At 37.2% G+C, this 19,307-nt stretch overlaps 1 protein-coding gene across 1 annotated transcript in view; it reads left to right on the top strand.

Annotated features, from left to right (window-relative positions):
- Window positions 1-19,307, top strand: part of RPA1 (replication protein A 70) — a 358,941-nt gene that overhangs the window by 208,249 nt on the left and 131,385 nt on the right. The window contains exon 7 of the mRNA XM_090373886.1: window positions 11,629-11,728. Coding sequence (XP_090230012.1) covers window positions 11,629-11,728 — 100 coding nt within the window. The remainder of the gene's footprint in view (window positions 1-11,628; window positions 11,729-19,307) is intronic.

Below are 19,307 nucleotides of genomic sequence, written 5' to 3' on the forward strand. Positions count from 1 at the left end.
TTTTGATAGCAGATCTAGTCGAGCCATGAATTACGATAGTAAGATCATTGGCATAAGCGATGATTTTAGTACTACTGAAACAATGGGATATCCAATCCTGTAACATATAAGAGGCCCCAAGATAGACCCCTGGGGACAACCTCGTGAAACTTTTCTAGAAACCTGAAATTTAGATTTCACTAAAATAAGACGATTACTGAAATAGCTTGTGAACAGGTCATATAGTTGCTGAGAGCATCCAACTGATCGTAACCAATCGATAGCACTCTGTCACCAGAGAGAGTCAAAAGCACCCTCGAAAACAACAACTGTAGCTATCGTGTACTTTGATGTTGAACACTTAGTGCTGCGAACAAATTCAACAAGTGTACCTTCACAGGACTTTCCTACACAGGACCCATATTAGAGGACACCATATTTTTCGACTGAAGAAAATCAGTAACACACAGAGTCATTAGATGCTCTTGTAACTTCCTAAGATTTGGCAAAATTGCAATAGGCCTATGAGATTTAATGCCTGTTTATCTGGTTTTTTAATTAGTTTTAAAAGTACAATTTTCCTCATATCAGGAAAGAGACCTTCTTGGAGACATTTTTTAAAAAGCAAAAGCAGCACTTGTGGATACAATTTTAAAAATCACATAATAAATATATTTTCAACCAGGTCTATCCCTGGACATTTCTTAATATTAATCTTTTTAGCAACAGAGGTTAACTCATCAGTGGTAAATTCTTCTGTCTGGATATTGGTGGTATAAAGCGAAGTTGCAATTCTAATATTTGAATGTACAACAGAATCAGTAATTAGATCATCCACCGGGAATAGTCTGTCAAGAATAACTTTAACAACTGTATTCATCCAAGCAGTAGTCTCCAGGAAATCTTCCTTCACAATCCCGTATACATCTAAAGAGTGAATCTTATTATGAGCCATCTTTTAAATAAGACCCCAAGGATTATCATTACCTGCACTGTGAACAAACTCCTTCCATGTTTCCCACTTAGTTGTGGCAATAGGCTTTCCGTAATATTGTTTGAGTGAAATATATTGAGAGTAAAAATAAGCCAATTCATCAGAATGTCAATCCCTACATCGATGCTGATATTTCGACTGGCCTGATGTTACCTTTTTCATTAAAGAAGACAATTCTGAGGTCCACCAGGAACAGGTCTTTAAACTGATCTTTTTCTTGCTAGCCGATTTGTATGAGGCCTTACGTAATAACTGGTGTTATAAGGCAGCAATTCAAATAGCCATAAAAGAGTGAAGAGATGAAAAGTCCTGTTCGGGGAAATCTGAACAAATGGAGGAGTTAAGTAATTCCCAGTTTATGTGATTTATGAAAAATCTGACTAAAGCTGGCTGTAGTAAAAATTTATCTCCAGGTTTAGAAAAATCAGTAACAACAAAAAATAGAACCCAATGATCACTTGTTGTCCAATCAGTAATCACCACCCAATCACGAACAACTGCTTTAAAATGAAAATTAGTTAACGTCACATCAATATTTGATTCTCCAACAGAGCTGGAAAAGGTCATTACTACTTGAGGTAGGTTTATTACATTTAAGCTGTTATTAATAATAAATTCCTCCAACATATGACCACAACAACCACTTTTATTACCGAACCAAAGTGGAAATTTAGTATTTAGCAGTAGTAGTAGTAGTAGTGGCATGTGATGCAAGAAAGCAAATGTATGAGCTTATGCAGCATCAGCCAAAAAAAAAAAAAAAAAAAAAAATCACACAATTCCCTCCAAATGCCTGTCCAGTTCCTTTTTAAATTTATTGAACCTATCAACTTCCACAACGACAGATGGAAGTTTGTTCCAGCAATTAACCACCCACTGCCTAAAGGCAAATTTCCGCACATCTATTCTACATCTGTCCTTTCTTAATTTTAATTTATGCTCCCTTAGGTTTGTAATTAGCATTAGCATTAGTAGAGGCATTTGATGCAAGAAAGCAAGCTTATGCAGCATCAGCCGAAAAAAAAAAAAACTTCACCCCTCTGTTCGTTCAAAATATCTGTCCAGCTGAGCCTTAAACTTATTTAGGCTATCAACTTCCACGACAAGGGATGGAAGTCTGTTCCACCAACCAACCACCCGCTGGCTAAAGGCAAATTTCCGCACGTCTATCCTACATCTGTCTTTCCTCAATTTGAATTTATGCCCTCTCAGGTGATTATTCTGATCGAGAGGAAGAATCCCATCAGCATTGATCATGCTCAAACCATTCAAGGCTTTAAACACCTCTATCAGATCACCTCGCTGGTGCCTAGTCTCCAGACACTGTAATTTGCAAAACTTAAGCCTTTCTTTGTAAGAGCACCCCTTTGTTCCATTCACAATTCTTGTTGCCCTTCTCTGTACTCGTTCCAGCAGCTCTACATCCTTCTTGAAATGAGGCCTCCAGACCTGTATACAGTACTCTAGGTGTGGCCTGACCATTGCCTTATACAAGGGAATAATCACCTCCTTATCCCTGCTAGAAAAATTCCTATATATCATTGACAATACACCATGAGCTACTCTTGCAGCCCATCTGCACTGCCCAGAGAACTTCATATTTGCCTGCACAACCACCACCAGGTCCCTTTCATTCTCTACCACTGTCTGCCATATGCCTCATTAGTTCATCTGACATCCATTTAGGCCTAAACCTTGAACAATATTTCTTAGTTGGTATGTAAAGCCTAGTAGCTTCCAAGATAACTTCTTTGAATGCTTCCCATTTTGCATTTGCTGTTGGTAACATCATCAGTTGGTCCCACTGTATAGAATTTGAATACTGTCTCAGTCCATCGTAGTCGCCTTTACGAAAGCAATAACCCTTCCCTTTACCCCTAATGGTAGTTACCTCTTTGAATAAATCCCACTTCAGCACACTGTGATCACTGCCACCTAGTGGTTCATTTATCTGCAGATTCTTAATGCATGAAGAATCACTGCTGATAATCAAATCAAGAGTATAAGACTCTCTGATTTACTGGCCCACTCTATTTCCCTGTACAGTTTCTTATTATACTCAGTGTCATTAGGCCTATAGCACACTCCTACTCTCAATTTTGATCTCCCAATGCTTATGTCACACCAAACTGACTCGACACTGCACTGTCCAGCAGTGTCCACTGGCTTCACTTCCTTGGATTTTATGTATTTCTTAACTAATAGCATAACCCCTCCTCCCTTCCTATCCTGTCTATCCTTTCTGTAGACGTTGTACTCCCCAAATTCCAGTTCTGCATTCCTTATATCTGTGACACCACGTCTCTGATAACCCAACAATATCTGCCTTTGATGTTTTGAGCAATACCTCAAATTCATTAAATTTATTTACTAAACTCCTAGCATTGGTGTACACGCAAGTATACATGCACCTATTTGTATTCTTAGCTACCCTAACACAACCCATGTGTATACTTGTACTGCAATGACTCCCAGCAGTCTCTGAAATATCCTGCATCTTGTTTTTCAGGCTTCTGCTCATTCCAATAGAAGCAGTGCAAGAATCTCTTTCACCTCTGCCAGTGGCTACTGTTAATCTATTCGTCTTTGTCTCCCTCCAAGCTAGCAGTTTTCCGACCCACCTAACACTGCCTCGATAGCATCAGCAAATATCCTTGCACCCTTTCTATTTAAGGGTGTATCCCATCCCTGTAGAAGCAATCTCCTGTTAACAAGTACAGTCCAGGCTGAAAAAAATTCTACCCCTTGAGCCTTGCACAATCTTTCCAGGGCCGAATTGATCGACAAGGCTCTCATCATATACTCCCTGCTATCTTGTCTGGGCAGAATTGCAGACACTTTCAAATTCAACCCTATTTCACGGCTTTTTTTCAACAGTGACCTGTACTTGTTAAGCAATTCTGCCGGTCTCCTACTCTTGATATCATTAGTGCCAACGTGTACAACTATATCACCTTTTGAGCCCTTAAAAGATGATATCTGCTCTACAACGTCATCAACCTTTGCCGCTGGCAGACATACCCTGCAGTCTTGTCTAGATGATCCTGCAGTGCATCTTTAACCAGCGACTCCATTATTTTCCCTGGAACAGAAGTTAAACTAACTGGTCTGTAATTACTCGTGTCATCCTCCGAACCCCCCTTTGTGAATTGGGGATATATTTGCACATCTCCAGTCCGTGGGAACCTCCCCTGAGTCCAAGGATGCTCTCATAATTATGGCTAAGGGTTTGCTTAGTTGCTTTGCCGCCTCCTTTAATATAACTGGATAGTCCCATCCACCCCAGGTGCTTTTCTTACGTTTAACTTCAACAGTTTCTCTTCCACTTTGCTCTCAGTTTTTACAAAATCATTAAGTATCCTGCTACAATTTGATAACCTTCTGCCATTTTCAAACCTTAATAATTCCTCATGTGTGAATGTAGATGCAAAATACTCATTCAGTTTGTTTGCTATCTGTGCAGGATCATCAACAGTCGAACCATCGATGTCAAGTGCACTAATCACATTCACCCCTTCCTTTTAGAGTTTATATAAATAAAGAAATCCTTGCTGTTTTTCTTAGCATCTTTTGCCAAGGATTTCTTGTAAACGGCCTTCGCTTGCCGAACCTCCTTTGTGACCTGATTACAGATTACCTTATATCTGCCATAGGCTTCTGAGTCGCTTGATGATTTATATGCATCCCATGCATTTTTCTTCTCTGTCACGAGTCCCATCAGTTCATTTGACAACCATTTAGGCCTAAACCTTGAACAATTTACATCAGAAGTTAAGACATTCTGTGGACCCAAGAAATTTAAAGCTGTTTCTAGATAATTCAAGGATAAATTAAAATCTTCTGTGGGAGGACAATATAGAGAAATTCGATAAAAATTCAAATATGAAACCAAAATACAAGTAGCCATTTTATTCCATAAACCATTGATTTTACAGTGATATCAAGCTGATTATTTAACACCACAATACATGTTTTAAGTTCCTTAGAGACTGGTTGAATTATACGGGCAGTAAGTGGAAATCCCATTTACCTTGGAGTATATCCTGTTGCACTTAAACAGTATATGGCTCTTGAATTGCAATAATATCAATAGCATTTTGCTCAGCAGACACTTGAATTTCGTCCGATACTGCTCTAGAATGCTGACCATTAATTTGCATAATCCTAATACCAGCAAGCAAAGATTCAGGAGAATCAGCAAGCAAATCATTAGCTCCAATAACAGTTTTGATATTATAACTATTATTCATTGGCAGTCCTTAATCGTGCCTTCTGTAATGCCTGTAAGTACTCCGGCCATGTACCGTCCCTTACCGAGTGCTGATATTCTTTCCTACGTCTCTTACAGTTGATACTTGTTAAATGGGCACTCATTAAATATGTGCGCCAGACAGGGACTCATGCAAACAATATTGGATAGTATGTGCATACCCAAGACACAGATAATGTTTAGTGATTATCATATTAGGACGGTGCTTATGAGAACTCCAAGTCAAAAACTACTTGTCCAGTGAGGACACATATTTATAAATTTTAGGTGAGAAGTTAACAACCCAGTGAACTAGTAATGATGACCTGGCCTGAGTTGTAAAACGAAAAACTATTTGTTGCTTCACTTCTTCCAATGTGAAACCATAATCTACCAAATTCTTGTTATAAAGATTATCCACAATATCCTCCTTTGAAAGATCCCGTGGGACATCATAAATTATGACTGATGGATTACCTTTATGAGAAACGCCAGTGATCACTTCAGCTTCGAAAAAACGCCGCCATAGTAGTCAAGCAGTCCAAATCAGATTTCGTAGCTTTTTTCTCAGCCACTCCTCGATTATGAACAAGTCGCAAAGATTTCATTTTTAAATCAAATCATTTTTAAGAGTTGTAGTAACTACATTTTCACATCAGAACTTGTTTTCAAATCACTAGTTATCTGAAGCTCTAATTATTAGAACATTATTAGATGATTTAATAACATCACTAGAAGGAACACCCTTCTCAATAGTACCCCTCACAGTATAAGCATAGATACACACAGGCTCTTGTGTATGTAACCTATAAGTCAGAAACTCATCTGTATATACATCTGACTTTGGTATATACCTCCCTTCATCCTGTTAAATGTGACCACAGATCAAGTTTGTAACACTGTAGCAATTGAGCTCTTTTATCAATTTCCTCATTAATGGCTTTTAATCTCTATTTTCTATCAATAGTGCAGTTGTTACAGTCTCCAAATTACACCATTTGTCCATAATGATATCCCCATTTTTTTAGTCACCTTATTAGCAGCCTCTCCAAAAAGAAAACTTGTGATATCTTTTCGCATTTCAGAAATGATCGCATATACAGAGGAAGCATCTTGAATTATCACATTCATCAGTTATTGTGCTTGCATAATTTTCACATTCATCAGTCATTGTACTTGAATCAATAGTCAAAATAGGAGTGGGAATAGACCCAATCCCCTCCACTTCAATTAACTCACCACTTGTTTTCTGCTCTCGTATTAACTGAGCCTTAACTACTCATGTAGTTAAGATCTTAACTGCTCATGACCAATACTTTTAGAATAAACAAACTCACCTAACCTTCGTATATTGCCATGAGATGGAGGAATTTTAGGAGGGAGTAGGGGTGAAGTGTCCTCTCCCTCCCCACTGGATCTATCTGAAGATCATTTACCGTTAGGATTTCTACCTTCCATAAGGTAGAAATCCTAAATTTGTGAGTTTTTGATATCAAAAACTCAAAATAGATTAATATTAGTATTAAATAAGTAACTTCCAAATATATTAATATAAACAACTATTTCAATAATTCCAACTTCTAAATCCTGTGTTCTTGAACTGTTCCTTTTAGCTCAAAAAAAAAAAAAAAAAAAGAAAAGAAAACTTTACTATTTTACTGTTAAGCCTTGAATTTATCTGTGTATTTGCTGTAATTTATCTTGCAATTTATCATTAATCGATCCAAAGAAACACTAAAATTAGTGTGTAGACATTAGTAGAACAATCAAACATGAAAAACTGCAAACTTATTCAGCTGCAATCACCGATTGTACAATGGCAATGTACAATCATTTGGTAGCGGTTTCCCACCATTACCTCCAAAAAAAGTACAAAACTGAACACTGCAATCTCAATATTATTATGAGATTAATCTAACAAAAGTTACCCCTGTGCCATCACTCTATCACAATCCTGACACTCTTACAAATCAACTTGTACCTGTTGTTGGCTTTGGTACTTTCTATTGTTCTGTAAGTATCTCATGCTGTCTTTTTCTGCTCCGATTGACTGGCCAGCTTTGCATTCATCCATTTCGGCATCCTCCTCCTGCTGTATTTTGTAATGGAATGCATGCATTCGTGGCTTCTATGATTTTTACTTTAAAGATATTCCCGAATTCACAGCTGTTCGCCCTCACTCTGCATCCGGCCAATTAATAGATGCCATATATTGCTTTAAACGTCTGAAATTAAAATCTGTGCCTTTACCTTTAACTACTCAACATCTTTCTTTGTCATCCAACTGACAACTGCATGATCATAACCTGCCAACAGTTCTTGTATTTTAAGTCCTATGATGTATGTTATGCAATTCGTGAGTAATGATGAGATTGAGAATATTCTCACCCCTAGTATTATCTCTGACATGCTGGTACAAATAATAATCATCTAGTTTATTTAGAAAAATTTTTCCCTAAGGTGAGTTTTCCTCCCATTATTCCAGTAAATCTGGGGCAGATCGAAGTCACCAGTAATAAAACATTTGTGTTTGCTTACTCATTCCATTTGCATGTAAAGATTCTTCTTATTCTTCACAATCTTCTGTTCTGTAGGTTACTGCCACTCTTATATATTTGCTTCCAACTCACTCGCACCACACAGATTCTATGCTGTCAGCTGTATCTTTTGACTCAACAAAAGCTCTTTTTGCACTCAGGTTGCTTTTGATAAGAAGTATGATTCCACCACCCTTTCTGTCTTTACTTATCCCCAATTTCCAGGTTGCACCCTGTTTCTGCTCGTCCTATTATGTCAGCATTAGTTATTCTAACCAGTTCAAATTCAGCCATTTTAATGAACAGCTTGCAAACATTGGCTGTTGGAGCAACAAACAAATAAGGATTTTTGAGGTGAGTGCATGTATTACTTTGATCAATATCATCAGATAAAGATAGATCAGTATTACTCTTCTTATTCTAACTAGCAGTTTTCCCCAAACCCTTAAGTTATCCTTGACAATACTGGTAAATTTCTTGCACCACCTTAGTTAAAATGAATACCAGCTCTACAAAATAGATTCCATCTACCTATAAGTGTGGGCCATACTGATAAAAATTTCCCCTCTGTAGCCTTGCAAATTCCCTCGAGTTTTGATTTAATCCAAATATAATCCCTTCTGTCATCTCTGGGAGAATTGTAGACACATACATGTTCTGACCTACCGTGCAGAATTTTTCGGTATGGTACTGTGTTTATCTAACACAGGCCTTCTTAAACTATGGGTCGCGACCCCATTTGGGGTCGCGTAGCAAAATTCTGGGGTCGCGAGAGATTTTAATGTCAAATATTTAAATACACGATTTTATAACATCTAGATGTGTATTTGTGCAGTCACACTCACACACCTGCACACAAACAAAGGGAGGAATGCGCGCGCACACGTGCAGTGAGACTATGATTCAATAACACTGACTGTAATGTGAACTAGTGTAGTATTGACGCTCTTCTAGTGTAGTCAATTGTCAGTGTTCCGCCGTAACGAGATTTTAGTTTTTTTTCATTTATTCGGTAATTAATAAATCAATTATTATATGCAATATGTTATTTTTATATATTTATTGTATTTTAGGATCAAAATAATTTTTGGCCATGGATAAATGGCTGAACTTAAATAAGAATAGCAATGAAACAGATAATAATGCTACAAACTCTTCTCAGACAGGACAAAATATTGAAAAATAGGCATCTTATGTGTGAAAAAGAAAATATGATGAGTCTTTTCTTCAATTTGGCTTTACATTTCAAAAAAGGGTAATGAACAACCTCTTTGTTTGATCTGCAATGAATTATTGGCTCCGGAGAGTATGAAACCATCAAAATTAAAAAGACATCTTGAATCAAAGCATGTTTCGTATGTCAATAAACCAAAAGAATATTTTGAAAGACTGTGTAAATCTTTAAATAAAGAAAAAAAATCCTTTGAAAAATTTATAACCGTTAGTGAAAAATGTTTACTAGCATCATATGAAGTTTCATACTGTATTGCTAAAAATAAAAAGCCGCTCACCATTGGAGAAGATCTTGTATTACCTGCTGCTATTAAAATGGTAGAAATACTACATGGAAGTAAATATGGCGATGATATTCGAAAAATTCCTTTGTCGAACGACACTGTCTCGAATAGAATTTCTGATATTAACAAGGACCAATTAGTGCAACTTATTACAAGATTAAAGAAAGCCCAAAATTTTCAATTCAGTTGGACGAAACAACTGATATTACTAAATTGGCTCAGTTGTTAGTATATGTCAGGTACGTTTATAAAGAAAGCGTGGAGGAAGAATTGTTATTTTGTCGTCCTATGGAAGACTACAGGGAAAGACATATATTGTAAAGTTGATGAATTTTTAAAAACTGAAGGTTTAGAATGGAAAAATTGCTGTGGAATATGCACAGATGGTGCAAGAGCGATGACCGGCAAAAATTTTGGTTTTAAATCATTTTTTCAAGCTGCTCATTATGATCATATAACTTTTACTCACCGCCTTATTCACTGAGAGGCCCTTGCAGCAAAAAAATTAGCACCAGAATTGAACGATGTGCTTCAGGATGCTGTTAAGATTATATATTTTATTAAGAGCCATGCCCTTAACAGCCGCTTATTTTCAAATCTCTGTAAGGATACGGATTCCAACTACACAACTTTATTATTACATGCAGAAGTAAGATGGTTGTCAAGAGGTCAAAGTTTAAGAAGATTATTGCTATTAAAGGACGAGATCGAAATATTTTAACCGAACAAAAATGTGAACTTGCTGCTTTTTTTCAAAATGACTTATGGCTATCCAAGCTGTGTTATTTGTCAGATATATTTGCGAAATTAAACGATCTCAACTTGTCTCTCCAAGGAAAAAATTGCGATATATTTACTTCGAATGATAAAATTGAAAGTTTTATCAAAAAGATCAACATTTGGAAAAGTAGGGTAGAAAAAAATTCGTTCGAAATGTTTTCCAGTGTCGACAATTTTATAATCGAGAAAATTCATTGTAAAACTTTTATTGCAAAAATTATTGTAGATCACTTAAAAGCGCTAGAAACACAGTTCCGTACATATTTTATATTAAATATTGATTTCCAAAAAATAGTTTGGATTCAAAAGCCGTTTTGGATTGGCTTAAGTGAGATTGATCACCTGCCACTTAAAGCTCAAGAGGAATTTGCTGAGCTTTCGAGTGACTCAAACTTAAAACTACAATTTCAAAAAAAGTCCTTGACTGAATTCTGGATCGGAACTATAACTGAATTTCCCACAATCGCTGATATGGCGTTAAATGTACTTCTGCCATTCAACACCACATATTTATGTGAAGTTACTTTCTCAGCTTTAACACATATTAAATCCCAGTATCGTTCAGCGCTAAAAAATGTTGAAGAGGTCTTACGTCCAGCAGTGTCAAACATTCCACCAAGATTTAATTTGTTATGCAATAAAAAACGGGCACATCCATCTCATTAAATTTTTTACTTTAATTTTAATTTAATACTTACCACTCAACGACTGCGTTCGAATATATTCGAGCGAACTAAGACGGTCAGAATCCCCTTTTATTTATGTTATTGCAAAAAATGCAATTTTGATGAAAAATAGGGCATATAATTTTTGTAACTATAATAAATACAATTTTACAATTTTTTGTGCAATTTTTAATTTTAGATTTTTGTATGTTTCAAAACGAATTCTAAAACTATATATTTTCATATGTATATTGTTATATTGTATATTGTTACCTAATAAATAAATCATCAAAAAATATTAATTTATCTTTCTTTTATATTTATATGGGGTCGCCAAGAAACTCGCAATCATAAATGGGGTTGTGAATGAAAAAAGTTTAAGAAGCCCAGATCTAACAAACTGTCAGGTCATCTTCGTTAATACCATTAGTCCCCACATGCTCTCTTTACCCTTCTTAAATCTGACAGTCTGTTGGTAGCATCATTAATTGTTGCTCCCATCAAACACACCCTGGTTTTTGTCCACTTATCTTTATTGGAAAAAATGTTATCTGTTTCCCCGACAATATAGTCACCCAGTGCAATTGGATCAACTTCAACTAGAGTAGTTTGCACTTGACTATTCTTTTCTGGAACTCAAATTGAGGTGCAGCACTTGGCAGGTCATAAGATACTTGAATTCCTGACGAGCTGCCAGTTACATTTATTTTTAGAAAAAGCACTCATTTCTTCAGTGGCTCAAATTCTTCTCATAGTGCATCAAGTTTTAATTTGAGATAATAGACATGAAATTTCACAAATTATGCAGTAATTTGAATTCAGTTTTGATATTTCTTAAAATCAAATTTGTGTTTAGTTTGAAAAGATGAAGATTTTTTTTAATGCATTTTTTTATGTTGTTTGATAGGTTCACGTCCAACAGGAATTGGTGGTTCTCTGAATTCCAGTACTGGTGTAGCACAACAGAACATTTATCCAATTGATAGTTTGACACCTTACCAAAACAGGTTGGGAATGTATATTAACAAGTAATTTTATTTTTTCCTCTCTTTTTACAACTTGTAATTTCATTTCTATAGAAACATTTTAGGTATTTTAGGAATGCTTCTCTCACTTGCACTTTTTTTTTTTTTTTCACATCACTTGCGACTCAAGTGGATTGAATTTCAGTGGAGTCAGGTCTTTCTCTGACATTGAGATCCTCTGCTTGCACCTTAATGATGATGGAACTCTCACACAGTGCAAGTCCTGAAACACTGAATCTAGTTTACTGGAGACAGCTGCCTAGGTGTCAAGGTTGATGCCACATCCCACAGAGGAACGCTGCCCCCACGTCGCTAGAAACCCTGCATAGTAGATGACTCTCATCCAGTGTAATAACACCATTTTGTTTATTAGAGTTTTGAAGTGGTGAAACCCTTGTTTGGTCTCCAGAGCAAACTGTGGTAAACCTCGTCTCTTACGTATGACTGATGTCTTTTGAGGTAATGATAGGCTTCATATCAAGATCCACTATTTCTGATATTAAGAGAGTATGGATGTAATACAGTGTTTACAGGCTAGCCACTAGATAGTCCACTGGACTGAACCTGTTGGCAACTCTCTAGGAGGCATCCAGATCAGCTAGTCTATAATAAAACTGCTCCAAAAACTTCATTAACTAATTTCATTAAACCTTCAGCATGTTCCCCCTCTTCTTTTATTTTATCTACCGAATTCATTATGAATAGTCAAATTAATGGAACAAACTTATCATCAAAAAGATATCTAAACCTCTCAAAGACTTCATTTCATTTAACAAATATATGGTGTCTTAGTTCAAGTCTCAGTGATACCCATTTCTACCCACACCTAAGTCCCACTTATTATAACCAATAGTTTGGATTCTGATAGAATCCCCATTGGTTGCTTCACCCGCTACTCATTTTAGTATCCATAATTCACTTTGATTCCTCTTTAAAGGTGGTACTTGTGTGTATGTCTCTTCTGATATTCCTTCAGGAACTTTCTAATTTAGAATCTCTTCTGGCTTATCTTAAAAGATCTTTACCCCATTCTGTCAAAGTCATCTGTTGGCTCTGTTCTCTTGACTCCACTTCAACCCCTTTGATTTCCTTTCTTCGAAACTCAACTTTCTCCAGTCTAACTTTCATTTATTGTTCACAACTCCAGCTGTCTTCCATTTTCTAGTTGCATAGACCCAGCTGGTTGAGAAGCCGAGGATTTTGCAATTACTAATAGCCTAACTCAGTTTGTTCATTTACCTACTTGAATACCAGACTATCCTAACCACACACCCAACCCTCTTGATGTGGTAAAAATTTTTATAGTCATCTAGTTGCCTCAGATCACAAGTTATGATCTCTTCTCCAACAGAGTCTCAAGCCCATTCTTATCCTCAATGTTTGACATTACAAGAGTGAGATATGGGTTGGTCTGTGGGGCTTCCAGTTAATGACTGTGTGATCACTACCTGCTGATGATTCCTGTCTGTAAACCCTATGAAATCATCTGATTTCTGAGTAATGATGTTATCTAGGTTATCGTCCCCCCCAATATTTTCTCCAGCATGCTGGTACAAATAATAATCTAGTTTATTTAATAATTTTGTTCCCATGTTGAGTTTCCCTCCCGCTTATTCCAATCAGTTTGAGGCAAGTTGAATTCACTCATAATAATACATTCACACATTCATTCTGCATGTAGACTCGTCATAGTCTCTGCTCTGTAGATTACTCCCATTTTCATTGTACATTTGCTTCCACCTGACTCATACCACACAGCTTCTATGCTGGGAGGCAAAACTTGACTCAGAAAAAGCTCTTTTCACACTCAGGTTGCTTTTGATAAGAAGTATGATCCCCACAACCTTTTCTATCTTCCCTGTCTTTCGTAAATACATTATAAATCCCATTGTAGAACTCATCATCCCCAATTTCCACATGGTGGTACATTTCTGTTAGTGCTGTTACAGAATTAGTTGTCTTTTGGGATGGATTATTGTAATTTCATTGAAATTTCATTAGAGCAGTATTGCCATACTGCTCTAATTTGTACAGTAGTCTTTCATGTGTAACAGTATAAAAAGCTTTCCTGAAATCCAAGTACAGTAAAATCTCGTTAAAACAAACTTCATTTATATGAAGCAGATACCATTCCCCTGTGAAAGGATAGGGTTTTTTCTATGTAAATATATTTGTTTATTACAAAATTTGGTTAATATGTATTACAACGTTCTTTTTCACCTTGTGAGAAATAAGTATTATAATATTTTATGTTTAATAAAAATCTTGGCAGAGCTGTCCAATTATTGCCTCTGGCTACCCGGCTCCCTACTTCCTGAAGGAATGGCGCTGACTTGTTAGAAATTAGTTTTGTGTAAACAAAAGCAGTTTATGGTAGCTATAACATGAAGTGCATTCTGAAAAACATCTTTCTGAAGGATGAGTTGTTAAATTAACAAAAGAATAAAAAGTTTTTCTAAGTTGTTTACATGCACTTCCTTGCTCCTGCGGTAATAAGGTCAGTTGCAATTTTTACATCCAGTTCAAAGAGTCTTTTGCTACTGTATACAACAATCTTATTTTTTGCTATTTTATCTGATCCTTTTTTGGAAATTGTCTCTTTGAATTAATTTGAAATTTGTTTTTATTAAATCTTATCTAGTAATGTTACAGTGACAAAACATAAACGGATGGAATTAAGCCTGGAAATTAAACTAAAAATTATACAAGAGGCTGATAGGATGGAAAGAAGCAAAATGGACATTGCAAAGGAATACAACATCCCTTTACCTACTTTATCTACAATACTGAAAAGCCGGAAAGGACTTAAAGAAGTGCGTGACAATGGAGAAGCAATGAAAAACAGGAAACGAATTTGTGGTGCAATAACATGAGGAGCTTGAAACAAAACTTTTAAAGTGGTACCAACAAATGCGTGCATCTAATTTGCCAATATCAGGTTCGATTTTGCAAGAAAAGGCAAATTATCTAGCTCAGCAACTTGGAATTAGCAACTCAAATGCAGCAGTGGCTGTCTCCAAAGATTTAAAGAGAGGAATAACTTTGTTTCGCGAAATGTTTGCTGTGAGTCTCGATTAGTCGACAAAGAAAAGGCTACAGACTGGTTGTGTTCTGTATGGTCCATTCTTGAAAAATATGAGGCAGGGGATATTTTTAATCTTGATGAAACAGGTTTATTTTATAATTTGCTACCAAACAAAATATTTGCTCTTCAAGTAGAGTCTGGTTGTCGTGGAAAATTTAGTAAACAAAGAAAGACACTTCTGCAGTTCAGATGGCAGTACAAAACTATGCGCACTTGTGATTGGTAAGTTTTCTAAGATATTTTAAAGCAGTTAACCAATTTCCTTGTGAATATGAGGCCAATAGAAGTGCTTGTGGCTTATGGTCAATTTTTCAGTTTTGGTTATCAAAAGTGGACAGAATGGCTTCAGAAAAAAAAGGAACATTTTGATGATTCTAGGTTGTTGTACAGCACATCCTGTCGAGACATTTAAGTTTACAAATATATGGCTGTTGTTTTTACCTCCCCAGTACCACCAGTTTAATGCAACTACTGGATCAAGGTATTATTTATAACTTCAAGAGAGCATGCAGAAAGGTACTTAATCCGCAACATAGAAGGAGGAAACAATTTGCAGCCAAATTGGAATGTCTTGGATGCTATCCATAACCTTATTATTCCTTGAGACAGTATTGCATCAAATGTAATAATTAACTGCTTCAGAAAGAGTGGCTTTGGAGAGAATATCATTGAAAACCATGGTCCAGCAAACAAATGTGATAGCAACATTGAGGAATAGAGGAATTTGAAGGCGCATATGGATTTTGTTGGCGAATTTGAAGAGTCTGTGAAGTTGGATGATTTAGTGGCTACCACTATAACACCAATGCCAGAGAGATGCTGAGCATCAAACAAAACGATGATGTTTTTGTTACCAGCAACAGCGAAAGTTTTTTTTTTTTAATGAAAACCCCAAACACGATAGGTATTAGAACCTATAGTACTTAGTACCGTGCTAGGGTTGGAAGCTGAGAAGATGTAAGAAGATATTTGTTGACATTACACTTAAACTTCTGTAGACTGTAATTTTCAGGAAATACGTAAGAAGGAAGGTTGTTCCAGAAAATGACAATTGAATGAATAAATGAGGAAGATGAAAATTTGGTTCTGTGAGTTTGAAGTTGGACAGTAAATGGATGTGGGCTGGTGGTGGCATGTCTTCGGACTGTTTTGAAAGAGAGAACGGGAATTATAGAAGCCAATTCAGAAGAACAGTGCCCATGAAAATATCTGAAGAAGAGGCATGCAGCAGAAACAGTATGTCTATGAGACAGCGAGTGGAGAGACTCTGTTAGAGATGAATCATTAATTAACCTAACTGCCCTCTTCTGAATGGAATCAAGAAGCCTGAGAGAGGTTTTGGGGGCACCACCCCAAATGTGGGAACAATATTTCATGGTAGGGTGTATTTGCGATTTATACAGAGCGAACAGCTGTTTGGAAGAAAATTAACGCCGACTAAGTTATCTTTGCCCCACTGGAGAATTACCTAAAGATCAGCATTTAAGGAATTGGTAGCGGATATTCGAGAAATTGAAGCTGATTGAGCAGGGCAAGGTTTTTCAAAACGGAAAGTGGAATGTAATGTGCTATCATCAGCAAAACTATGGATAGGATTTCCAGTCAATGGAAGGAGGTCATTAATATACAAGAGGAAAAGAGTGGGAGAAAGAACTAAACCTCGGGGGACACCAGAATTAGTGGAGAAGTTAGAAGACAGAGAGCCATCTACCATCACCCTCAGTGAGCGATCAGAGAGAAAACTGGATAACCAATTACAAAAACAAGTTGGAAAACCATAAGATGGAAGCTTGTTTAGAAGAACTTTATGCCAAACACGATCAAAAGCCTTTTGAGATGTCAAGAGCAACTGCTTGTGCTTCACCAAACTTTTCCATTGAATTTGTCCATAAATGGGTAAGATAAGCCAGAATATCACCAGTGGATCGACACTGACGGAATCCATACTGGTGATCGCTGATTAGACAGGTTTCTAGGTAGTTTAAGACTTAGCGGTTAATTGATTTCTCCATTACTTTAGATAGAATAGAAGTAATTACAATAGGACAATAATTGAATGGGAGGGATTTTTCACCCTTTTTAGGAACTGGCTGGATATGAGCAAATTTCTAAGCAGAAGGAACAATACCTTTGGAATAAGAAAGTGAAAAAAGGTAGCAAAGAACAGGATTAAGTTCAGGAGCACAGGTTTTGAGAACAAGTGGAGAAATACCATCAGGACCTGGAGCTTTCTTTGCATCAAGATTTGTCAAAATCCTTCTGACATCGTTTTGACAGAAGACTACAGGAGGCATTGCATGGAGCTTGTTGGGAATGGTGGGAGGTGTTTTACCACGATCATTAATACGAGTTGGAAGAAAAATGGGATGCTAGCAGGTCAACTTTATCCTTGGCTGAATGGACAACAGAATCATCTGGTTTTGACAGAGGTGGGAGCAGAGATGGGCAAAAGTTGTGGCCAAAAGCTTTGACAAGAGACCAGAATGATCGGCTACCATTAGGGCAAGAAGCAAGTTTTCTTCTCTTAGTCTGTTCAAAACCTAGTTTGGACTGATTAATAACTACTTTATAATTGTTGCGAACTTCGGTGTAGGTAGAAAATGAAACTGAAGAAGTGGAAACAAGCCAATTACGACATGCAACGTTCTTCTCTCAAACAGCCTTAGCACATTTATTGGAAAACCAAGGTTTAAATAAAGGACGAGATTTTAAAGTGGAGTGTGGGATAAATGATTCCATTCCTGAAAGAATAATTTCACTGACATGATTTGAGCAAATATTGACATCAGAAGTTTTGAAACGGTAATCCAACAGAAGAAAAGAAATCTCGCAGATCATCCCATTTTGCATTCTTGTAATGCCAAAAACCAAAAATTACTAGGTTGGGAATAGCCATGCGATAATGGCTCCATTGGAGAAGAGACAATCACCAAGTTGTGATCTGAGGTGCCTAAAGGACCACTCACTTCGACCGTGTACTTAAAAGGGTTGTTTGTGAGAAAAGATCAAGCATGTTGGCTATATGGTTAGGATTGTCCGGTATCCTTGTAAGTAAATGAACAATCTGTGCAAGGTCATTAGTAATTGGAAAAGCCTCAGCATCTCGACCAGCTGGGTCGGTGTGGCTATAAAACGGAAGCCACTTGGACTGGTGAACATTAAAATCACCAAGGAAAATTACCTCACTGTTAGGAAAGTTGGATTGGAGAAAGTCAAGTTGCAAAGTGAGGAAGTCAAAGAGCTCCAAGTGATTAGTGTAGTTGGGAGAACGGTAGAGACAACAAATGGATTTGACACAATGAGGTAGAGAAATTTTAAGTCAGAGGAGATTCCAAATTACCAAGTCTCTGACAGGGAATATTGGAACAGACATATGTACAAATACCACCTTTGAGGCGAAAGGAATCATACAGCAAATAATTTGGACATCTGAGATGAGCAGTAGTTGAATCAACTGATAACTGAGATTTTGTCAGAAAAAGTACATGGGGTCCGGCAGACTACAAGTGAAAATGGACGTCGTCGAGATTAGAATTGAGACCATGTATATTTGCGAAATGAACTAGAAGTGTTGGGGGAGAAGGGAGGTTTAAAGTGTTGGGGGAGAAGGGAGGTGAAGAAGGGAGTTTTAAATCTTTTTGCAGATATGCTTACTCAATTAGTTCGACAATTCATGATGTATTCAAGAAAAAGTGTGTGGGGGGGGAACATGCTGTATGAAGTAATGAAATTTTTGGATGTGGTATACACATGGTAAGAATAAACCCAGATCCTTGACATAACATGGCCTCGACAATGCTCCCCGCATACACACTACTCGGACTCCCACCAGTCACTATCTGGCAGAGTAGAGGTAGTGAGATTATACACTAGTTGATCCGGAGGCCTCCAAAAAAGTTACCAATAGATTCCTTCCAGTGTACTAACTAGCGACCAGCCTGAGAACACCAATTTAGAGCTGTACCCTCAAAATGTAAGGAAGATTGGATCTCGCCATGATGTGTTTATCATAACCTCAAAAGTGATCAGTCAAACCACATGATGGAAGAGGTGGGGAAGGGTTGACCGGAACTGAGCTCTGGAGCCTAAACATGGGTTCCAACACTTCAAGCCTCTAATAAGCAAAGTGGTGGTATTGCACTGGTTGATGAGCATCATCTACCACCTAGTATTGCCTGGTAACACAGAGGGGTGGCATTCCTCCATGTGGTGTGAATGCCACACCTCGACCCCCTGCTTATTGGTTCACACCAGGTGGTCACCACAGAATGCTTGTGCATGGAGGTTATACCCAGAATTACTAACCATCCCACCATCGTGATGGTGCCAGCAGAGGATTTGGCTGTCACAGACCATCCGGACAACGCCGAAATTGGGTCCACTTGACTTGAATGTCATCTGATTATCAGTTCCATCAGTTCTAGACTCCCAGTTAGCAAGTACAGCTTGGCTGGCATATCTGAGAGAATGTCTGTA

Source organism: Mastigoproctus giganteus, chromosome 5, assembly GCF_048544385.1.
Source record: "Mastigoproctus giganteus isolate SK-2022 chromosome 5, ASM4854438v1, whole genome shotgun sequence".
Classification (NCBI taxonomy): domain Eukaryota; kingdom Metazoa; phylum Arthropoda; class Arachnida; order Uropygi; family Thelyphonidae; genus Mastigoproctus; species Mastigoproctus giganteus.